The sequence below is a fragment of the Pinus tabuliformis genome, chromosome 1_1 (genome assembly GCF_031772625.1).
Source record: "Pinus tabuliformis cultivar Carrire ecotype Pingquan chromosome 1_1, CPIR1, whole genome shotgun sequence".
Classification (NCBI taxonomy): Eukaryota; Viridiplantae; Streptophyta; class Pinopsida; order Pinales; family Pinaceae; genus Pinus; species Pinus tabuliformis.
The window spans coordinates 445,473,626-445,499,196 of NC_142297.1; the positions used below are offsets into that span (position 1 = coordinate 445,473,626).

The window sequence follows — 25,571 nt, forward strand, 5'->3', positions numbered from 1 at the left end:
CGGATGAGTCCAACTTAGTTTAAATTCGAACCCTAAGAAGGAGTGGTTCGTTCCTGTTTGTAATTAAATAGGTCCTTTACTGTGAAATTTTAACGAGTCCAGTATAGGAGAAACTCGGCATTTTTCATTTTTAGAGAGTCTGAAAAACTTAAGAAAACTCCAAGGTTGACCTTTTTCGTAAATTTTTGTCTCCCAAGCCCGAAAAAGTATAAAATAATACTTGAGAGAACCGCTTGATCTTTTACGACCAAGGAATACTTTTCGTAATTAGTGCCCCTGATCCGAAAAAGTAAAAAAACGATCAACGACACGTCGTTTTATAACCAGTATCGGATTTGAAACGACAAAAATCCAGCAATCTTTTCATGTTTTTACGGTCAGAAAAGAGTTGTAAGTGGACCGTCTTTTAGTTCCGTTTTAACGAGTTTAAAAGAAAAAAACTCAGCAAACTTTTCATATTTCAGGAGTCAGAAAAGAGCTTAAAGGTGACTCTAAATGTTTTTTCGTCGAAAATGATAGATTTCGCCTGAATAATCCGTTATCCTAAACAAAAACGCAAACATTACTCATACCTATTTGAAATGGATAAAAATGTTGCAAAAATACCTTTCCAAAGTGAAACATAAACAAATTTGCAATTTATTTACTCAAAAAACTTATAAAAAGGGCCTTCGTCAATTCATTTTTACCGTTTGAGTTTTGGGTGAGAAAATAGTGCTTTTGTTCAGAAAACTTCCCATGAAGATTGCGGAAAATCCAACCGTCGGAATCGAACGCCGTCTTCTCCAGGTAATCCACATCATCCTACTCTTCATTTTTAACCGTTTCATTTCTTGTTTTAGGCTTTCATTTCATTTTTTGGAGGGTTTTTAGGCTTAAAACCCGCGCGTGGGGGCCCGCACGTGTACCATTGCCAGCCCGCGGACCCCGGCTTTTTCTCCATTGGGAAAAAGTCAGGGGTCCGCACCTTCCATGTAGGCAAGGTGCAGACCCACGCAGTGTGTCTAACCGAGAGGGTGCGGTCCCCATCGCAAGGGTTTTTAACCCAAAAATTCTCAAAATTGACCCAAACAAATTAATTTCTAGCATTCTAATTTGTCTTTTAACTTGATGCAGAGAGTACATCATGCTAGATTGGCATGAACGAGAGCATGAGGACGTGGATGCCACCGCATGGAATCACCAACCTTCAATCGATGCATTGAAGGCGTGCGGCTTGTACAAATTCTAGGCCATACCTGGCATGAGGGTCCAGGTGGATTTCTTGCAGTGGCTGGTTGACATATGGAGCATACAAGACCAGTGCTTCTTCATTGGCGGCCACCAGCTCAAAATCGAGCCGGTAGATATATATTTTTTGATCGGTTTGCCTAAGAGAGGCGAAGACTTGACTCTATTCGGGGCTAGGCCAGGTGGCCAGTCTGTCGATAGCCTCCGGCTAGATTTATGCAACAGCAAGGCTAGAGACAAAGGGATAGACATAAAAACCATATCCCTTCCTGAACTCATGGTGATTGCGTTTACCGTCACCAGACTTTGCAGGAGTGCCGCATTACATATTGCCATTGGATCCCAGATGCATATGGCAGTTGATTGCTTTCGAGGCACCATCTTCAACTGGTGCGATGCTGTGTTGGCCAATGTGAAAGGACAACTGACCAGAGCCAAGAACGGACAACTAAAGACCTTTGGTTTTGGGGCTTTGGTTGTGAGCTTTGGTCTGGAGAGGGTTCCCATGTTAATCCCGCAGCACCTTACTGTTGGATTTGGGCTTCCTCGAGAGCCCAAACTGATGCGATGGGTCGCAGTTATGGCCTGTCGTCCAGACGAGGGGACAGAGGTTGTTCGATTCAAACCTGAGTATTTCCAATGGTTGGAAAACCAGGTTTTTTCTATTCAGGACTTCCCTTACGCTGGGGTAGATTTTCGTGGTGACCCAGACATGGCTCTTCCACCAGGAGAGCAATGGGATGACTCAGGTAAAATCATTTTCAACATTTTTCCTATTTTATTTTATTTTTATTATTTTTCCATCGTCCCAAAACTGATAGTAAAAGTTTTAAATGCAGATGTGGGTCCACAGCGACCAGCCACTCTCCGGCCTTACGAGAGGAAACAACCAGTTGCAACCGCGCCAGCCCCACAGGACGAATCAGCAGAGGTTTTGGCCAAGTTGGAGGGTCATCTCGAGCGCTTGACAGGAGATATTCCGGAGACCACTATAGACGACATTCCTCGTCGGCTTCAGCGCTATGTGATTGGGGTCCCAGGACCTTTTAGGAGGTTCCTTTGCAAGGTGGCCCGTGCAGTAGTTTCTTATCGAGATCATCACCAGTGATAGGATGATCGCCTATTGTGGGAACATATGACATTTTCGTTTTTTGTACTTATCATTTTTCCCAATCTTAAGGTGTTTTTCAACCTATGATCGAGGACGATGTATTTTTTGACACACTCCTATATATATATCACTATTACCGGTTTATCTTGTAAATCATGTTATGGAATGGTTTTAAATTTACATGTATGATTATTGCAAATGTCTACTTAACATTCGAGAAGCAATTGCATCTGCTAATGTATTTAAAGATCTTGGAATATGCTGATACTCAATATAATCAAATTCACGTTCCAAGAGACGCACTCTCAAAAATAATCTTAATAACACTGGATTTCTAATGGCATACACTCTATTAAGTTGTAATACAACGAGTTCAGAATCTAACCTCAGTATCAAACTCCGAATCCCAAATGAAATAGATTCAGATAATAACTCAATCACTGCACTATACTCGGCAATGTTGTTCGTTGTTTGACCGAGGCTTACCCCATCCATAGATACTAACTCGTCATAGGGCGAATAGATAACCCAAGCTGCGGAAGAAATGTTCTATGTATTACGACAAGCACCATCAGCGAAACCAATGTATGTTTGGAGAGGCATCGACATCTGCAATATCAAGAGTAAAACCAAGATAAGCACGAATAATGACGAAAAAACACACTCTCTAAGCTAAGCACATTGTTTAAACTAAAACACACCAGCTAGAAAGAAAAACTATCCTAACTAAAAATCTCCATACCCATTCTTTAAGCATAATACCTCTTCAGGTAAAGACCATTTCTGGGTTTACCTAAAGAGTCCCCGTTAAAGTCTACCAATTCATAGGCCCCTTTTGCTAGCTTCCGCTTGACAACATAGGGACCATGCCACATATGAACGAATTTTCCAGCGCCTAATTTATCATTAGCTTGATCGTAAACTAAGACTAGATCTCCTTCTGAAAAATTTCGAGGGGTCACATTTCGATCATACTGAGCTTTCATATGTTTTGCGTGAGTCTCGATCGCCAATGCAGCATCACGTAGATTCTCATCTAATTGAGCCAAGTATAACAAACGCTTTTCCTCTTCGGAAGTGGCTGGAAGTAACTCGATGGCCATTTGCAATGACGAGATTTCGCATTCAATGGGTAACACAGCTTCCAGACCATAGACTAGTTGGAAAGGAGTGAACCCTATTGATGTTTTTACTGAAGTTCGGTACGCCCAAAGCACTGAAAAATAGCATGTTATGCTAATTCGACCGATGAATCCCAATGATTCATCGGATCATGATGACTAATACTTTGTTGATGGATTCAACCAGACCATTAGCTTGTGGATAATAAGGGGTTGAACTATCGTGAAGCAAACCAAGCTGGCCTGTAAGTTCGGTCATCATAACGTTTCGAAAATGATGCCCATGATCAATGATTATTGCTTGTGGGACACCAAACCTAGCAATTATATGATTGAACACGAAAATTGCAGTTGTCTTGCCGTCTGCCTCAAATGTAGGCATCGCCTCGGCCCACTTGGTAAAATAATCTACCGCAAGGATGATATACGCATGCCCCCCGACCGAGTGAGGGTTACATGTAATAAAATCGATACCCCATTTGGCAAAAGGACCAACGACAATTATAGGGTGGAGAGGAGCAGGTGGAGCGCGCATCTTTCGATAAAAAATTTGGCAGTTGTGGCATTTTCGGACCACGGTAATACAATCTTTAAACAAAGACGGCCAGAAGTAGCCAATGCGCAATATCTTTTGGGTTGTGGCATACCCAGACATATGACCGCCACACGCTCCAGAGTGACAGTCATTTAGAACCCTTTCAGCTTCCTCGTGAGTTAAGCAACGTTGAAAAACGGAGTCCGCTCCACGGCGATAAAGAGTATCTCCAATAATCCTGAATTGTTGGGACTGGAATCGTATTTTCCGACGTTCTGACCTTGAAATTTCTGGCCGAAAGGACTAGGTCTGGAGATAAACGATGATATCCCCATACCACGGATCTAAAGTGCTGATTAGGAACAAGGATTCGTCCGCAATGGGCTCCTCCGCCACAGTTTCCGTGTCAGCACACGGGAAGTCACACATTAACTCTGCAAAAACTAAAAATTTATTAGACTTAGATTTTTCAAATTCCAAGTCGAACTCCTACAGGATAACGATCCATTTAGAGTACTTGCCCCCTAGCAATTGCTTTGTCAAAATGTAGATCATAGGGTTGCAATCCGAAATTACTGTAGTTTTACGTAGTAAAATGTAGTGACGAAAACGTTGGACAGCTTGAACAGCTGCCAATGCCAATTTCTCCACATGTGAGTATTTTAGCTCAGTTGGATTTAAAGTTCGACTAAGGTAATATATCACATGTTCAGTTCCGAATTCATCTTCCTGAACTAAGACCATTCCAATGGTGGAATGAGAGGCGGTGAGATACAAGAAGTAATCCTGGTTGTAGTTGGGAGGATGCAATAACGGTGCATGGGTCAACGCGTGTTTTAGTGCATCAAAAGATTTCTGAGCTATCTCATCCCAATAGAATGAAGTATTCTGTTTCAACAACTGGGTAAAACCCTTTGTAACCTCGGCGTAGTTCGGAATGAATCGTCGTAAAAAGTTTGCTTTCCCCTGCAAACTTTGGAGTTGGCAAAGACTCGAAGGAGGAGGCAATTTGACAATAGCTTCGACCTTCGAGGGATTGACGTGAATACCGGTTTTCGAAACTACAAACCCCAGCAATCGACACGTTTCTATACAGAAAACACATTTGTGTGGGTTCAACCGAATCCGATAATGCCTACACCTCATAAAGATTGCTCGTAAATGGACGAAGTGATCAGCTCGATGTAATGAATGAGCAGGCAAGTCATCGAGATAAGGTTGCACAATGTGCTTGATGTCATGAAACGCATAAGACATGGCCGTTTGAAAAGTTTCTTCGGCATTCTTGAGCCCAAAAGGTAACTTGCAATAAGAAAATGTCCCCCATAGACAAATGAAAGCTGTTTTTGGTTGATCGGCAGGTAGAATATTGATTTGATTGTATCCAGAAAAACCATCCATGAAGGAGAATATTTCGCTGCCGGCACAATCATCAATGGTTTGATCGATATAGGGAGTTGGGTAATTGTCTTTTGGACAGGCTCGATTAATGTCCCTATAATCGATGCATATTCTTATTGTTCCTTGCTTTTTATTAACCGGAACAATACTCGATACCCAATCCGTTAACGGGATCGGATAAATGAAACCTGATTTGAGTAATTTTTCAACTTCTGCTTTAATTGCAGCAGCTTTTCTCGGGTGAATCTGACGCAAACGTTGCCGGACGAGTTTAGCATCCGGGTAAGTCTTGATCTCATGAACAACAATCGCGAGATCAATTCCTGGCATTTCCTCATAGGACCAGGCAAACACGTCGCGGAATTCTTGAAATAGGGCCTTATATATTTGAATTTCGTCATCTTTACACGAGGCACCTATATGAATGTTCTCAACAATTCCAGGCTTAACCGAAATTTCAATAGGAATAGTTCGAGAGATGTTTCCCAAATTTAACTTTGAATCGGGATGTTTCATTGGATTCTGAGGTTCCTTGACATATTCAGTCATAAAAATTGATGAAAAATCATTTTCAAAACGATCATTCTCGGGTAAAAACAAAGATCTATGATGGAGATCTTCACATGGTAAATCATCTACACATAGGATTTCACGAATTTGCTCATCAGAGTGAACAAGTTCAGAAACGTGATTAAATCCGAGCTTGATGTGAAAAGTGATTCCTCACAGACCACATTCATGAAGTCAATTTCGGTTGAAGATGGGTCGGTAAACGATTGCACGGCCTCATACGCAATTTCATATGGACTCAAAGGCATGACATTACCAAATGAGTCTATCTCAGATTCAGAAGGAATGATCCAAGGATCATCATAAACAATGGTGTCTGACGTAATCATATGAATGGTTGCAAATGAAGACGATGCGTTGATCGGAGGAAAAGGAAAAGTTCCCAGTAAACTGACATCTTTAACTAGTCCTACTCCAACATCTTTATACGGGATAGTCGTTTTACCAACATGCTGAATACTTTCAGAAGAGGCTGGGTCAGATGAAAAGTAAGCCAGCTGGTCTATTGTTATGATCTTTCCATTATGAGAAAACTTTATAACCCGAAAGACCGATGAAACGACAGTTGTCATAGCGTAAGACCAACTTCGGCCCAAGAGAAGGTTGTAATCTAAAGGGGCATCAACCACCTCCACATCTAGATTAACGGTTTTTCCTTCAACCCCTATAGGCAAATCCTGTAGAATGCCAAAAAGATGAAACCCACGGCCATCAAAGGCCTTTAGAATCGTCATGGATTAATTTAGCGAAGGAGAACCAAGCGATCTCCAACATTGTATCGACCTAATACACGTTGAGGCTCCCTCATCAATCACAATCCGATGAATAGGCATGTTTTTTACTATCACTGGAATCTGGAAAGCCATTTGATGAGGTAAGCGTGGTGTACTATTTTCTAGATCGAAAACTATTAGGTTCAAGTCCTGAATGTCAACAACTCCTATAGCCGACAAAAGTAATTTACGTTGTGCTGGACATGATTGCAGCACTTCCAAAGCCGACATTGCTGAGGGTGAAACAGCTAAATCCTCAACAATGTTATAGTTCTGAGCCGCTCTCGCATGTGGATTGAAAACTGACTTTCGAAGTATACCCTTGGCGGGCGGTTTGATTACCAAGTATGGATTATGTTTCTCAATCTGTAGTGGATCGGAACCGGGAGCTGAGGTTGATGGATTAGAATGAGAAGATTCTGCTTCTTTACCATCAACAAGACTTTTACTACCACAATCATGCGATCGAGTCGCAATCCTAACATGGGACATCATCAGAATGGGTTCTTCATTGACATTCGAGGAAGAACCTATCATCTTACTGTCTTGAGCTGGAAAAGGATCCTTCAAAACAGCAGGCTTTTGGGAACCTTTGACAATCTTCGCAACCTCTGCACGATGAGGGCAGTCTCTTGTAAAATGTTCATCGTCACAAATGAGATAAGGATAACGAGGTTTGTGTTTTTCATCATTGGATTCCGATTTTTCAGGTTTCTCCTTTGAATTTTTGTCCGTTTTATTCTTCTTCTTTCCTTTCTTCTTCCCACCAGATTTTGATTTGGCTGTAGATGACTCTACAACGTGAATATCGGCGGAAATCTCTGCAGAAGAATCTCCTGTTGGGGAATCAGGCAAGGTTATGATAGGAGAATAATTCTTAGAAGACTTCTTCTTACTTTTAGTGTTAACCGTACCAATCATACCATCGGCGGCATGAGATCCCAAAGGAATTGCAGCGATTTGATTTTGCTTGGGAAGATCGGGGATTTTCTCGTGTAACGTACCTGACTGAGTGTAGACCAAGTCAAGGTATTGTGCTTGAGAAATTACTTGCTTCTCAGTAACAACTCTGGCTTTAGCTACATCTTCAGTGATCTTTGGCAATAAAGATTTTACAAACTACTCAGCCAAGATTTGATTCGGAATAAAAACCTTCACTAAACGCCGTCGACGTCTCCATTCATGAATATGATCCGAAATGTAATTGGACGTCGATTTCTTTAACGAAGTTAACAATTCCGTGCCATTGTCATATCTGACTGGCAACTGAAAATGAGTTAAAAACGAGATAGCTAACTGACTAAAATTATAAAAAGTGCCTCGCGGTAACTCATTGTACCACTTGGCCGCAAGACCAATTAGAGTGCGCTGGAAAAGTCTTAGACAGATTGAATCATATGAAATGGAGTTAGACGCACACCAGAGGTGATAAGTCATCACATGGTTCGATGGGTCCTCTCCTGATTTACCTTCGAACTTAGGAATGTCACTAGGCAACTTATTCGGCATTAGCGGCCAAAACGGAAGATAATTAATGGGATCGTTCGTTAGGCGCGACAAGTCAGGCAAGTCCAAAGTTGCGATAAACAGTAACTGACGATTAGGGTCCCTAAAACTCTGGGTCATGAGACTAGCCCCAGGAGGAGGATATCCAAGATAACTAGGAATAGGAATTGCATTTGGGATATTGTATCCTCCCGGAAAACCAGGATTAACCGGATCGTACTGGGGTTGTTGAGATTGTTGATGTGTACCCAGGGTACAGTTGATACTGATAGACTGCCTGCTGCACAACAGGACCAAATTGGTACTGTCCCTGGTATGGTTGATAAGTAAATTGTGGTTGACTTGTGACAACCGTACTTGAACCAGGTTGTCCTACGGGCATCTGAACCGAAGTTTGTATCGTGGATCCAGACGGTGGTAAATGTTGGCATTATGATACAAGTGTTGTCCTTGATGGAAACTCACTCAAAGACAGGTGCAAGTGATGGCAACTTGATCAGAGGATAGATCTCAGTACAACAGGACAAGAAAGAGATATACGCAGGTTCATTAAGGAAAACCAGCGTGTACACGCAGGTTGGCTTCAGTAAAAGCGCGTACATGTGAAAAGTACCTTTGGTCCGTGACGGTTAGTCCTTGGAAGTTGTGCCTATGGTTTTGGACCATGGTGTCTCGACGGGCGTGTCGATCCCTAGTTTTGAAGTTGATGGTATTGTGTTACTATGGTTTTGGTCTGTGGTATTGTGAAGTGCCTAAGGCTATGTAAGGAGAAGATCATTAGGCAAAGTGGTGTAAGCAATGTGTGTCTGATGAAGTGAGAAGATCTGGTATTGCTGGTTAACTTTTCGGGACGCTTGGCAAGGGTCGGATCTGATAGCGAAGGTATAAGTAATTATTTCTAGATCTGCACGCGGGTTGCCTTTGGAGAAAGTGCGTATACACGCGGTTTTGGTATATCGAAGTAGCGTATGCATAATAAGATTTGATATTTCAGGTTGCTGTTGATTCTGGTGGTTGTTGCAGAGTTCTGGGCTCTGGTTTGTGTTCTGTGTTCTTGATGACAGGGTTTTAGTGATTCAGTATTGGTTGATCTAGAGAATTATGATGCAAGTATAAGTTGATGATTGTATTGCAGCAGTGTTTGTTTTATACTCATGGATCCAGTCTGAAAATTGATGAAACGTGGTCCCTGTAGGAAAGAAGGTTGTAGCCTTCTGTAGGGTCAGCACCTACGTACTAGTAAATGGATCGGCTAGTACAAGAGCTGAGGGGGTTGTAGCTCCCTTCCAAAAGTAGTTGGAAAACGAGAGAGGGTTGTAGCCCTATGTAGGTTGTAGCCTGCGTACTGGTATAAGGCTGCACCAGTACAAAAGATTGTAAACTGAAGTTTCTTATTAATGAAAGAAAGAGACGACTTGCAGCAGGTGGTTTTCACCCACATTGGGTTTCCACCTTGTATCATGGGGTTCATGTGTGTGGCTTTTATGTGATGATCTGTTCTGTTATACTGCACCTATTTACTGTCAATGTGGTTAATAATGTTCTGATGCATTTACTGAAGATAAGCTAACTGAATCATAAGATTTCTGGATATACGCTAGTTGCTTTAGACACAGTAGCGTGTACACGCTGGCTCACTTAACTGAAGTAGCGTATATGTTTCTGAGCATGAAATTTGAAAAGTTTTATTGATCTGATAATACTGATTCACCCCCCCCCCTCTCAGTATTATTTCCAACAGTAAAGAGGTATGAGGAGTAGATACAGGAACAGTAGAAATCGGAGCTGTCGATACTCCAGAAGTAGGTGGGGTAAATTGAACAAATGTTGCGGCAATTGCAGCAGTCGTTTGGGGCGGAGTACGAGGCGTACTAGGCCTAGGCTGAGAAACTACCAAAGGTACAGAAGTTTGAATATTAGACTGGACAGGTTGCTGGGGTGTACCAGAAACTAAGGGTTGTCTAGTTTGAGATGACAACTGTACATTTGGCTGCAACACCTGTTGAGTTTGTGATGGATCCCACACTAAATTCATTCCGGGGTACGGACCCATAACAGGTTGAGAATATTGAGGACCATAACCAGGTTGAGGGTAGGATTGATAATTCAAAGGTACATTTCCCGTTGCTTGAACATATGATTGACCAGAGGGTGGTTGGAACCTTGGTTCGAGTACTGACCTTGGGGTTGATACCCTTGAGGTACGTACTGATACTGGGGTTGACCTTGAGGTATAAATTGATACTAGGGTTGACCTTGGGGTACATATTGAGTCTAGGGTTAACCTTGAGGAACATACTGTCCCGTAGGTATGTATTGTCCTTGAGGTTGCCCCTAGGCGATAATTGAGGTTGCCCCCCAGGAGGTAACTGGCCACCTTAAGGTTGAGGATTGGGAATAGAACCTGACATCATGAGGATATCTTCTACGCTCAACGGCTTAGTACCATTGCTTCCAGTTAATAACCCTTGTTCAATGGGTTGAGGAGATGCTCCCGAAAAAGTACCAGAGAGTGACTGATACCCAGAGAGAACAGAAGGACCACCGTACAAAAAGGATTCGGGTGATTGAGTAAACATGGACGACTGTCTTGACATATTTAACGGAGGATAAAAACCTCTAGGTGTTGGGTGATAAGAAACACGAGGTGGTGAAAAACTTAACCCTGGGTTTTCTAAAAAATTAGTCAAAGAAAGATACCAAGTACTGCTCCTAGGTGGACTGTAAAAAATTGATTCACGCTCCCTTAGCTCAATAACATGTTGATTTTCAGGGATAGGGATGCCTACTTCTTCTTCTAGAGTAGCAAGTTCTTCGATAGCTATGAGTCCAGAAGGAAGATCTTGGGTGATTACTCTTTCTACCCTAGGTGAACCAGGACCACTAGAAGTTGGAGAAGCAAACCTTGATGTCGGAGTAGCAGCAAATTCACTTTCAGGTTCAGATATTTCAGGTTCCTCACCTATATCACTGGTAGATGAAAAGCTACCAGTAACTTCAGAAACAGACACTGATTGTGGATTATAATCTGCTACTAAAGCTTGAAAATCAGGATGTACCACCAAATAAGACTCTCCTTCTTCAAGTGACCCAACTCTACTGTCTCTAGGAGTTACGAGGACTTTCAAACCTTCAAACTAGCTCGGTGAAAACTCAGGAGGTTGGCCCCGAAGTCTACGGGACTTCCTCAGTAATTCAGCCACGGTTAAAAACTTTAAACTACTTCACACGCAAACAAAGTAAAATCTCAATGAAAACCACCTAAAGCCTCTAAAGAACCAAACAAAGTTGAATCACACGCCTAAAGAATCTAGGAGATCAAACACACACAAACAGTAACTTTCCGTACTGAAAACACTAGTTGGTGATGAAATCCAACATCGCAGAGTTCAATACAGAAATGGCCGTTGGAACAGTTACCCCGGCAACCTGCTTAATGAATAGACTGACACAAGTTTCTCCACTTAACCGTCTCGAGTGAAGAGAACTCCCCAGAAAATCCAAGTGAGTCTAGCCGACGTCTGCTCCAGGTATAGTGGGATCTTCCCACCACTGTCACCTTAGAAAGAATCCTAAAGAATATGGCCACTAAGGTTACCAACTGAAACAAATATACCTGGGGGAACAGTCTACGATCCGATACGCACGCAAGGGCAGAGTAGCAAGCTCAATCCCCTTGAAGGCTCCTTGACATAATCCAAGGTTTACCAACAAGTGACCCCAGGCTCCTCGACAATGGTTAATCCGAGGTTTACCGTTTTTAATACGTGAATATCTGGCGTCGTTCCCAATGAGGAAGGATTGATTCCCACACTGGTTCGGACACGATCTCGTGTTTCTCCTTTAAGAGGAGCTTTCCCAGAGCATAAATGCAACAATTGGATTTCTTCCCTACCACAAGATACAACTACTTGTTTGTTTTTACTGTCTTGGAGAGTTAATTACTCTCCTACTCCAAGACACTAGCCTAAGCTAAGTTGGTGTATCAGAGCCCTAGAAATAAAAATGTTGCTAGATGAATTTTACTTTAAGCGTTATTTTTATTGGTTTTTGTTTAAGTCAAAAGGTGCGGAGATGAAACTCGTGGTATGAAGACTCGACTCAAAATCACTAAAAATGCACCTAAGATGATTTAAACAATCTTTTCTCCCCGATGAACTTCTAGCTAGGAAAGAGTTTGAGAATGCAAAATACTTTGTAAACGCAAATCTTTCTTAACACACAAATTAAAAGAAGAGATTTTGTCCTTTCCAATGCACTCAAAACGAGACAACTAGTTATTTCACAAAAATTTCCCTTTTCTTTTCAAAGCACTCAACCACTACAAAAAATAAACTTTTTCCAAAAGAGATTTTTTTAATTTTATAAAACACTCAAAACTATGCAAACGACTAACTTTGAGATCTATGAATTATAAAAACCTATTTGAAGTCAAAGCCTACAAGATGTCTTTTTTAAGGATGTTTTACTTAGCTAGATGTAAGCTAAGGACCAATTTATGCAGAATCACAAATCAGTAAAAAACAACCAATTTTGTTTTCTTTTTAAAAATGAAAATCCAAACTTTAAAACACAAGCTTTTCGAAGTTTTGTAAAGAGAAAACACAAAGCAGATTTCTCAACAAGGGTAGATTTCATAAATGGTCAGACTCATAAGAAGGCTGGTAGACACCAAGGTGATCTGAGGTCCCTACAACTTCTAAGCTCAGAGCTACTACAAGACCAAAACAAAAACCAAACCCAACAAGCAAAACTCCTAGGAATTTCACCTAAAACCCTAACACTAATGAAATCAACCTAAGGAAAGCTTCTGACAGGTTAAATGTAGGTCTGGGCAGTGGATAATAACTTCTAAACAAAAACTAAGCTGACTAACAGAGGAAATCTTAGGTTTTTCAAAATTTTGACAGGGTCCGCAGGCCCACAATTAACACAGGTGCGGTACCGCTCTGTGCTAAAAGCAAAAGTGCGGATAAGTACGCACTGTGTCAAAAGGCTAGGGTGCGGTCCTCTCCCAAAGTTATGAAAAACAAAAAATAACCATGGATCTACAAACTCTACCCAATTCCACACACAACAAGCCAAAAATAGAAACAAAAACACAGTTTCTCATGTCAAAGTAAAAACAAGGAAAAAATCAAGTCCCCAGTATGGTCGCCATTTTGTCACACGGAATAAGTCGATCTTGTGGACAAGATAGACCTTCCTAGAATCTAAAGAAGACCTAATGACAAGCAAACCAATCACACACTATCTTTCTCTAAATATTCTTTTATAAACAAAGGCAAACAAGTGTTTTAGGCCTACCTTAGGTCCAACGCAAGTTTGTGGAAACCTTCGCTCCTTCGATCCAAATGAGCTCCTTTGTCACGAATCTGCAAACACAAACAAGCAAACAAATTAAATAGCACCTGAAAAGCCAATATCATAAAACATATTTAACATGAAAGTCAAGGAATTCATGAAACAAATGACATGAGACAATTTGTTGAGAAAAATGAGTTTGATTGTATTAATGCAAATCAAAAAGAACTTTACAACCTGTGCCTTGACGCTGTACAAGCTCCTCCCAGGGTCCAGCAAGAAGTCTCCTCTACTTTGACAAGTTTCACTCTCTTCCCAATGAAGCCAAAAAGGTATGTGATCTCTCCTCTTAAGCTCAACTAGGAAGTCTTAATTTCACCAGCATTTACCCTAAAAAATGTTCAGCTTCTAACCTCTCCAGCAACTAGCCCAATGCCTGAATTTATAGTGCAATGGAGGGAAGTTACTAGGTCCTCCTTCAAAGGGATAAAGCCCTCCTTCAAAGGGATAGCTCCTCTCATCAAGGGATTAGCTCCTTCTCTTTTGGGATGCATGAACCACCTAAGAGCGGCCAATCCACGTCAAAATTCCTTCTAGAATCATCTAGAATTAACCCAAAGTGAGTTTTTTAGAATAAACTTGCGCCTTTTTAACTTTTGCAGGGGTCCGCACCCACACCTTTAGAGACAGAGCGGGCAGGTCCGCAGTTTTTGTAAACAGAAGGTGCAAGACTGCAGGTAACAGTGAGAGAAAGTGCGGAACCAGAGTTTTATTGATTTTCAATGTCTTTCTCTCATTTTCAAAGCTTGACTTGAAGAGCTGAGGTCTGAGACTTGCTTAGGAGGACAGTACAAGTGATGATAGACCCATACTGACTGTAAATAATCATGGTGACGATTTTTTTGTGTAACACTTCTACATGAAATATAAGCACATCAAGAAGAAAGAAAGAAGAAAGAAATCATTTTAACGTCCACGAGGCTAAAGATAACCTATGGGACAAATTGCTTCTTCATTTGCTTGATGTATTCGACCCTTTTTCTGTGAAGCTTCAAAATAAATGCTCTCAACTTATTGACAAACCCCTCGCTAAATAGATTATCCCAAGAGATCGTTGCCAACATATCTGCATAACTTTCCATGTTGTCTTTGAAGGCTTCACACTCTAAAATGAAATGTTTTTCTGTTTCCACTTTTCCGGAATAACAAAAAATGCATACTCTTTCCTCCCACACTTCTTTTGGCCTTTTCCAGCACCCTGTTTCACAACAGAGTTGATGAGAATTAGTCCTTAACTGAGCAATAAGAATTTTGGCTCTCCAAGAGATATTGGCCTCTATGTATGCTTTTGGTTGATGACTATGAGTAGGATTAAACACTTCAATATAATACTTTTTCTTTCTTCCTAGCTCCTTATCCCAAGTACGCTTGTGGAACTTTTCCATAACAAAAGCTTTTATCTATTTGTTGATTATGGGACACACATTCAAGCAAATACCCCATTTACTAAACAATTTGGTATTTTGCCACATCCAAGTTTTTTTTTTTTCTCTTGCACAATCTGTCATTATAGACAACTTTAGGCGATCTACCCTCTTCCATTTGCTCAAATTTTTTTAAATACCTTATGATTCACACCATAGTAATTGCTTCAATAGGAGCAATCCCTGTTTCATTTAACAAGATAGCATAAGGAACTGCACTTTTAATCTTGAATTTGTTTGTAATCAAACGCTTCTGAATTTTCTCAATTTGTCTCCATTGCATGTCAGATGTATTGCTGGCCCATAGTTCACAACCATAGAGAATCACCGGAATCACTAGAAGCCCAAAAAGAGATTGAGTGGTTTTCCCGCCCCATAACTCTGCCTCTCTACACTTATTTTGAAAAGCATAAAATGCTTTCCAACCCCCCAAAGTTCTTTTCTTTCTACAACCATTCTAGCTTAGATTTTTGTTGAAGTCAATTTTGAGGTATTTGTAATCCGCAACTTCTTCGAGAATGTTGCCTTCAAAGTAGAACTTATGCTGATTATGTTTTCTTTTCTTAGAGAAAACCACTACTTTCATTTTGCTGATATTGACTTGCATTACCGCACTTCTACAAAAATGCTCAAGGGATAGTAAGTGCTCTTGCAAACCAAGAACCGATTTAGCAATCAAAAGAAGGTCATCTACATACAAAAGAAGCCTTATAACAAACTTGCCCAAATAGATACTATCACCCCTTGCGAATTTAACCACTCCTCAAGCTTGTCGATATATAAACAAAAAAGAGTAGGAGACAGTGGGCAACCTTGCTTGACCCCGATATCGCTTTTAAAACTTTCAGAAATGCCTACTGAAGTTCTAATTTTGACTTTCACCTCTTCATACAACCTATGCACAACTGCTCTCAAATGTTTAGGAACCCCAAGTTCCTCCATTCCATGCCAAAGCTTATCCCTAGGAACTGAGTCAAATGCTTTTCTGAAATCAACAAAGCAACAAAACACTTCTTCTTTTTTTCTCCCAAACTTTTTCAATGATGTGCCTTAAAGTTATACAATGATCAACTGTGGAATGTTTAGGTCTAAAACCTGTTTTCCCTTTAGCACACTTATCTTTTTCTTCCTCCCACTTGCTAATTTTTTTTTCTAACATGCTTCCAAATAGCTTTGCCAACAAAGGGTTTATCATGATGGTCTCATAATTGGAGGGATTATTGACGTCACCGTCTTGAAAAGAGGTATTGCCAGACTAGTTTTCCAATCTGTGGGAAGCCCCTATTGTATGATGTCGTTAAAATTTTTTGTAATGTGAGGTGCAAGAATCTTTGAGCCCCACTTTAGATATTCTGGTTGGAGTTCAACTAAGTCTTTTGCTTTTCCAACACCCAACTTCTTGATACCCATCTCTACCTCTTGCACTGTGAAGAGTTCAGTATCAGTGTTGACCAAGGGGGGAGGGTCAACCTTGGAATCCTGCCCATAGAGTTGTCTTGCATAATCAAACCATTTAGAAGTTGTAATATTATTTTTAGTTTGTATCTTTTTCGGTTGGAGCTCATTCCAAAATAATTTGGGATTATTTTTCCCAAGGAAGATTAGTTCTTCCCTCCTTAAAACCATGAAATTGACCTTTTTCTTGCTTAATAACTGCTTGTAAGCTTTGAGCTTTATGTTATCCTTGTTTGACTCTTTCCACATTCTCCTTGCCTTTTTGCATTTCTCGTCAAATCAAGCATTAACCGGAAAGCAATTTGTTTCAGACTTCTTAATTTTTTCTCTTTTGCACTTTGCAAGTGTGCATTGAATTAAATGTGTTAATTCATGACTATGAACATTGTGAATTGTGATTTTCTCCTTCTCGAAGAGCCTCTCTAGCATCATTTTGAAGGTATTACAATTTTTTAGGGTCAAAATAATTCTGCCCTGTGGGAGATTTTGTTGGCCATGCTCAATTTTTTATTCTAATTGTTTCTTTCCAGTCCAAGAAAAACATAAATAAATTGGTTTGTGATCTGATTTTAAGTCCTACAACTAATCTGCAATCAAGACTTCCTCCATTTTTTCACACAAACCATGCAATCAAATTACATAATCTGCTACACTTGCTCCATTGTAAGTATTGCAAGTGAAATTACCAGACTTTGCCCATCTAGTCAAGCCATTACAAATGACTAAATCAAAGGTCCCACATAGAGTAAGCAATTGTTCACCAAAGAGATTGCAACCCTTGTCCTATGAAATTCTTTCCCATTGATGATTACTCTCTTCTGTAAGCCAAATAGGGTCACAATCATCTTTACAACAAAGAATGTTAGCTTGCTCACTTGTAGTCCTAGCATTGAAATCACCCATTATAAGGACTTCACCTAACTGCGAATATTGCAATATTCGCTTTTAAGGCTGCAAATGGATCTTTGTGGTCAAGCCCTCTACCTTTGTAGATTTTTGAAACTTGCGACGCAAAATAGCATGCTACAATTCTGATGTGGTTTCCATTTTCTAATATTTTAATCCAAATGAATTGCTTATTTGAGTCTTCTTTTTCTAATTGAATGAGACGACCTTCTTTCTCCCTTACTAAAACCATGATACCTCGTGCCCTTTGCCATTCCCTGCTGCCTTGTTCCACACTGCCATCTTCTAATATCCTTCAAACTGAGGTGTTTTGCACCCTTCATGCTCATGTGTTTTTATGAGGCAAATTATGTCTCTATCTTCCGCAATAGGCCCTAACCTAGGGCCTTGTCTCCATGGGTAACCTCTACAGTTCCAACAAACTAATCTTAAGGAAACCTGGGTATGACTTGATTGCTATTTATTTTGACATGCAAGACTGACATTTGAGTCTTTGTCCCTGCGTTCCCATACAGACCTTGCTTCCTGATTTCATGTTGAAGAGTTTGTCGCCTCTTCTTTATTACCATCTTGCTACTCTGTTTTGGAAGGAGGTCCAAATCGCACTATTACAACTTTGCCTTTATAAATCCATCCTCTCTTGCCTTCATTTCTTGTTGCCCTAACCTTTTAACATTTCCTCCCTTCTTTTCTCATGTTTTTTTTTTTTCGTAGAAAAAGTTGTAATTTCTATTAGATCATAAGAAATTACATTCTGTAGATGCCTAGGCATATGCTTAATGAGGCTGGTCGCCTCCCGGATAGTAGCAAAAAAGACACTTTAACTACAACCCTTTACAAGTAAAAAGAAACAGTTTTTAAAGTTAAATCTTTTTCAAGGAAAAAACAAAAACCCTTGAGAGATGTTTCTTACGTAGAATGATATATTCTTACTTAGAATGATATATTTATCACTTAACCTATATATGATGACTTTTATCAATAATATTATCTTGTTCTCTATTGGCTTAGTGCCAGGGCACTTCCAACACGTGGTCACGGGAGAGCTAGGCAAGGCCATTTCTGTGAGTGGGTAAGTCAAAATCACATCTTGTTTACTACACTACATTTTGTCATTTAGTGTATAATTCACACTCACAGGCCACTGGAAGATACTAGGACGTCCCATCCAGGCCACAGAACCACTCGATGTCATATGAATACCCATATTGAACACATGCTCACTATCAACACGCAAAAACTCAAAATGGATGTCCAAATGGGTTGTTTACAGGTTCGATCAGGCCGGCTTTGCCTACATTTTCTGCAACTGGGAAGAGCTTACAGAACGAACGTGACGAGGAAAATTTCGGTAGGGCCTTTATTGGGCAACAGAGGTTTAGTTTTCACAGAGAAATGGCAGGGGGGGACTCTCCCATTTCAACCCAAATCAATGGCAGGGGATAGCTATTTAACCTCAAGTAATGGTGGAGAGAAGAACCCAAATGAACCAGATGAACTAGGCACTTCCAGGTTTGTTGTCAAAATTCAAAACCACTCCATAAGCCTGCTAGAGTAGGATATCTGTTTTATATAACATAAAAGTGTCATGGTATTTCTTGAGACATGAGTTGGGGTGAATATGTGGCATATGTATAGGCATGGACAGAGACACATATATTCAATAAATTTCACGGTGTTGCCTCAGTTGGCCAATGTGCCCTACCAAAAGAAACTCAAGTATACTGTCCAGTTAAATACCAGAACGAAGTAGCGATCTCAATTTAATTGACATGTGGGCTAGGGTGATGCAGTGTACAGAAGCTCTGATCAAGATTTAATTGTTTACTCTTATTTTTTACAACACAACTGATATTGCTTCAAATAAACACCAGAATCAGAAAGATAAACATAAGAGTTACAGCGGAGAGGCATAAGGGTTATTTGAAGATCCTCTTCTTATGAAATCTAGGAAGGCTACTATATGGGCCTACGCCCCGAGGGACAGGGAGTCTAGACTCTTTATCCTTTCGGAACATCAATTTTAGGCTTGACATGAAGTGCCAGAGCATTTCTGAACTCTTCCCCAACTGCAGGTGGGTGTTGTTTTTTTTGAAAAGTTTCTTTGCACCGCCTTTTCCAACGGAAAGCAATCTCAGACAATCGCATCATATGTCATAACGCTTTGCAAGAATCCTCCATACAAACATTCTGTAAGAAAACCCTCTCCAAACTAGGGAGTCTGTGGACAAGTAACCATATTCTACTTGAAACCATGCCTAGCAGTTGGACGCTGCCATAAAACATGCCCCACTTTTTCTTTTTTTGGCATCGAACATAGAACAGGTTCGAAAAATTTGCCTTGTTGAGTCTTGCTTTAACCCCAGACCTCTGGAGCACTAACAAGCCCAAAACTTTGTATCAGGACAAGGAAGTGGAGGGGTAGTGTCTCTTGTTAAATTTTCAATTCATGATAAGCAGGCCTTCACTCGGAAAATCTAAAACCCAAAACTAGGAACTGAAAAACTAATTAACACCTCTCAACATCAGAAATTTGAACACTAATTCTACAAACACAGCACTCTGAAAATAGAGAAAGTAATTACAGAATCTGTACCACTCAATCACATCTATCATCCATAAACTGAAAGAAGAAAGTACATCGCCATCGCTTGAAATTCAACTGTTTAATGCATCTAAAGCACACCAAAAAGAATGATTACAGAACAACAATCTTTGCCGCAAATCACTGTCTTCTTTTCTTTGCCCTTATCTAATGTGCGGCATCCTCTCCTTTATATAGAATGAGATTACAAAACAGGCTAAAATTAGCCTCAAGAGTGGTGCACTTCACATGCTCATGCATGTGTCTTACATGCCTGAGGTGCAGCTCCTAAAATTATGTCATGCATGCAATGTAACTCCTAGCTTTATATGTAGGAATCTCTCCCAAAATAGTGTGCCACATGCAAGAGGGATTCTCTCTCTCTTAGATTAGTGTGATTCATGCTTCCCAAATTAGTGCGACATGCATGTATGATTATCTTCCAAACTAGTATGCTATGCATGCATGAAATTCCAAAGGTCTACACGTGCCTTACCTATTTGGTACTGCACCCTCTCCTCCATCATGTCTTTGTCAACGATTTGCCTTCCTTACACGATGACCTCCCTCACACAAGTGTGTCCTTCCTCTAGCAAAGGCCAAGCAAAAAGACCCTGAATACTTGAAGGTGAAAGGAAACAGAACATGGTCAAATAAACTAGGTAAACTAACACTCTCTCAAAATATGCAATGCATCCCTACATCTAGGGTTTGTAACTTCCTAGATCTTCTCCAATGTAGGACATCCTCATCAATGACATGGGAAAGAGTGCAATGAACAAGTAAAACCCTCTAGTGGATCCATGGTACAAGGCCTCAATATGTGGAATCTTAGTAACACTCAACCATCTCCATAAATAAGGGACAACACCCTTTAACCAAATAATGTGCCTCAACATGTGTGTAGAGTAATTCTCCAAGACAACACATGGAGCAATAAAGCATGAGGACATGAGTAAGGTGGTAGATCCAAGGAGTAAGTCAAATATGCCATGAACCCGTATGTCATGTCACCAAAAAACCTATTCAGCAAGGAGAAGGACAACCTCATCGAAATATGCATGAAGTGATGATGATGTGCAAATGCCTTGAAATGTTGGCCCAAGAATTGGAGTGCTCAAGGTAACACCATGCTCCATGCTACAAGTAGTCCATCCACATGGGAATATCATCCATAAGAGCCAGGATGTTGGAGAACAAGAGCCCTAACCATGCCCATATCCATCCATCTAAGTGACAAACCACATGTAAAAAGAGAGTGTATGTTAAGTGCTCTGTGTCATGATGAAATCAAACAAATGGAGATGCCTATACCATGTCTACATAGCCCCAAAGTGCTAGGGCATTCCATTTAGGGATCCATACATCCTCATGTCCAATCATCTAGCAAGGAGTGGAGACTAGAACATCACATGATCAAATGTAATGCTATCTCTATGATGAGCAAGTATACAAAGTAATACATCATTAAAACATCTAGCATATCATCATCCATGCTATAATCCAAGGAACTAAGAGAAATCCCTTACCATCCGAAGTTCTTTGTGATGAAAATTATAAGGGTAGCGAAAAAATTCACTAGTATATACCTCATGCAAAATGAGGGGTAATAACTAGCTCCAACTTAGGGACATGTGCTCTTCTTGGGAGTTCATGAGAACCTCAAAATTTCAACATGTACTTGTTAACTATGATCACTATTGTCCAATGTCAAGAAAAAATATGTGGTGGGATGGATCCATGTCAACATCTCTAAACACCACGTCAGAAGTCTACATGGTCCATTACATCAATTTAAAAATTGGTTTGTATGGTACTTTGATGTTAAAGGGAGCTTGTTCTTTCTCCTACCCTTCTCTGGCGTTAGAGAATGGACATGCTAGGTGAAATTATAAATCCACTGTAATCATCTTAGCATCATTACCTCATGTTTGGTCACCAATCAAAACATTGGTACATCAAATATCAAATACATACGTGTTGGAATCTCCATGAGACTTTGGTTGGAATAGATAAGATATATGTTGATTTGTGGTAGCATCAGATGTGCTCTAGCCACGAAATTTGGTGGAGAGGTTGGGGCACATGAGATCTCTAATACCCAGAAAGGGTTTGGGCGGATTCTAAACAAATCAAGAGATATTAAAATAATTAATATTTTTAATGGAGTCCCTAAGTCTAAACTTAGGGAAAATAAAATATTAATGTGTATTAATATGAATCTGTGTTAGAATGGTCCAAAAGACATGGATCAAGCCAGATCTAATCTTAACCGTTGATTAGGGACTTAATCTCGGCTGTTGAGATGTCAACAGGAAAAGTATATGAGGAGGCTTGAGGGTCACTTGGAGAGTACACCAGATGATCAATGATTCTATTCTCTAGAGCGGGGTTTGTTAAGAGAGATAGAATCAGTGATCGGGAGAGCAACGGAGGGGCATTAAGTACAGAGAAATAGAGAAGGCAGAGATTGTGTCGGGAGAGTAGCGTAGCAGCCAAGGAGAGTGATGCAGAGCCAGCAAGGGCTCATGCAGGGCCACGCAGAGGTAGCTAAGTGTTGCGCAAAGCACCAGAGGGGCCAGCGTAGCTGACGTAGAGGCTTCCAGAGCTGATGCAAGGCCTCCTGGGGCTGACGCAGGCCAAGAAAGGCTGACACAGGGCCAGCGTGAGACAGAGAGGGGCTGACGCAGTCCAGATTGGGTAGACGCTGGGGTTGCAGAGCAGTTTTGTGTTGAAGAGCTGCCGGAAGGGTTTTCCGGGGTTTCAGCCAGGAGATTTCTCTCAAATTGTGAGGTATTGCTGCTAAGGAAATTCTCTATTGGGTAGGCTAGTTTCAACACCCAGATTGTACTTTGATATTGCTTAATAAGAAAACCCTCAGATAGTTGCACCGGTTTTCCCGCATTGGGTTTTTCCGGGGACATTGGTCCAAAAATAATGGTGTCATGTGGTGTGTTTGTTCTTGTTTCTTTTAGTTGCTGATCTGTAATATGTTGAGCATGCACTGGTGTTTATTTTCAGTATTTACTTTGTAAATAACTTGTTAAGGAAAAATAACAAGTAGGTAGGAATAAATAAGATAAAGTGCATGGAGGGTTTCTATGCTAAGTAAACTTAGAAACTTCAACATGGTATCAGAGGGCGATTGCAGATCACAGGAGGACTAAAAGACATCAGCCAAGCAGAGAAATAACAGTAGAAAACAACTGTCCCGAGGTGACAGAAGCTGTTTCTAGCAGCGCAAAAGCCTAGGAAGTGTGACGCAGAGCTAGCAAGAGCCGTGCAGAAGAAGTCGGGAACTGCGCAGAGCCTCCGAGAGGCCAGCGTTGCTGACACAGAGGGCCAGAGGGCTGACGCAGGGCATCCCAGGGCTGACACAGACCCATCCAAGGTGACGCAGAGGTAGCGTGAGGTAGAGAGGGGTTGATGCAGTTTACAGAGAGGCAACTGCTGGGGTCTGGAAGGCTGCAGGAATATTGCAGAGTGGAGCTGGTGAGGTATTGTAGTCAGAACAATACCTGATAGAGCAGGGCCAGAGGAGTTGTTGTCGAGGGTTTCTAGCCGAGGAACGCGGATCAACAGTGCAGTTGCACAAGACAATCAGAGTAGGGGGCATCTCGACAAGCGGCAGAAGGATTTCCAGGAGGGAAATCAGGACTCTGAGGGAGTCCAGAAGAGAACTTCCAGACGGGAAGTAGAGACTTAGAGGAGTTGAACAGAGAACTTCCAGGAGTGAAGTAGAGGAGCATCATGGCACTACACGGGGCAAGAGAGCAGGATAGACTGGACGAAGCATCGAACTTCGCAGTCTGGAAGGCCAAAATCTTATCAGTGCTTGACAGGAATCGTGTCAAGAACTTCACCTTAAAGGTAATAGCTGTCCCAGTCGACCCCAATGAAAATGACAGGTACGAAGAGGCGATGGCGAGGACCAAGTGCATTATCCTTGACGGGGTCAAGGATCATGTGGTACCACATATAGTCGAGAAGGAAACGACAGTTGAGACATGGGAGGCTTTTAAGAACCTGTACCAACATACTTCTGTGCATAGAAGAATGTTGCTTGAGAACCAGATGGGGTCGTATCAGATGAAGAAGGGTCAATCGATTGACACCTTCCTCGGAGGACTAAATGAGATCCGAGACCAGTTGACTACTATAGGAGCGACACAGGATCAGGAGCTTATGGTGAGGATAGCCCTGAATGCTGTCTCAGAAGATTGGGAAGTGTTTGTCCAGAGTATCCTGGGCAGAGGGACTCTCCCACCTTGGGACGAGATGTGGGCAACTCTTCTCTAGGAAGAGATCAGACGACAGTCGAAGACGGGTAGCAGCAGCAAGGGGATCAAAGTCAAGTAGGAGGAGGAGGATGTGGCCCTAGCATCTGAGGGAAAGTAGGAGAAGCGAACGAAGAAAAATCTCTCCAAGATTAAGTGCTTCCATTGTGGGGAGATGGGTCATTATGCGACCCAGTGTCCAAGGAAGAAGAGTAAGGGAGAGTCTTTCGAGACTAAGACAGTGCTAGCATGGGCAAAGAAGGAAGTTTTGACAGACGATGATTGTGCCATGAGTGACACACCACTTGAGCGGAAGTGGGGAGACATCGAGCTGTAGTCAGATGGACTATAGGCGATGAGGGGTAGGATCCTTGAGGTACCCAGCCTCTTGGATTAGACCTTGCTACGAGAGCTTCGTTGAGGAGTAGTAGGACTGGCTGAGTGGGTAGAGACGGATGCGGATGGAGCGGCAAAGAGAGCTACAGTGCAGGAGTCCTAAGACAGCGCAGAGCTAGCAGGCTGCAGCAGTGCGAGAGGCACAGGAATGTTGCACCAGTGCAGGATAGCACAGAGAGGTGTGCAACGGTGCGAGATGCAGGGAGTTGTTGCAGCAGTGCAGAGGTCAGAGAGAGGGAGCACTTGTTAGCCGTAGAGGGAGCTTCAACATCAGTGGGTGTTTCTAGCCCAACAAGGAGGTTAGTTGGAGGATCAATTACTTACTTCTCAGTAACTGAGTTGCAGTGCAGTAGTGGGCAGCACGATGCAACATGATAAGAGGAGGTGCAGTGCAGATGCAGTGCTGGGAGGAAGGACCAGACAACCCAGAAAAAACGAATTTCACACTTGTATTTCAGATTTATCAATGAAACATTATTTCCAGATTTAAATATATTTGAAAACCCTTGGACTGCAAAAATAATGCCCCTGCAAAAGCTGGTTTTGAGGCTAGATCTTACCCTCCAGGGCCTAGATCTGGCTTCAAAATCAAACTTCACCTTCAGATATGCAACTTGTACTTGAAAACATAAACACCCAGAACCCGAATATACAAAAATAAATGAAACCCCAGAAACCCAAGTCAAAAAAATTATTTTTTTTACAGATCTATGCACGGGAATAGCAGATCTATCAGATCTGGCGAGTGTGAGTCCAACTCCGCTCCCAGATCTGATAATCTAAGGCTCTTAAAAACTAGATTTATCAATTTAGCACAAAAAAGTTTTGAAATTTTAAATTTAAATAGAGGTGCTTCGCCCAGAACCCTTCATGCATCACCAAATAAAATTTCTTGTGATAAGCCCAGGATCCAATCAA

General features: G+C 41.3%; 1 protein-coding gene across 2 annotated transcripts in view; it reads left to right on the top strand.

Moving 5' to 3' along the window:
- The first annotated feature begins 18,531 nt into the window (after window positions 1–18,531).
- Window positions 18,532–25,571, top strand: part of LOC149213655 (protein ORANGE, chloroplastic-like) — a 309,867-nt gene continuing 302,827 nt past the window's right edge. The window contains exon 1 of one of the 2 annotated variants that reach the window (XM_089392088.1): window positions 18,532–18,908. In XM_089392088.1, coding sequence (XP_089248214.1) covers window positions 18,592–18,908 — 317 coding nt within the window. In that variant the 5' untranslated portion in view covers window positions 18,532–18,591. The remainder of the gene's footprint in view (window positions 18,909–25,571) is intronic. The other variant, XM_089392087.1, reaches the window with a different exon arrangement.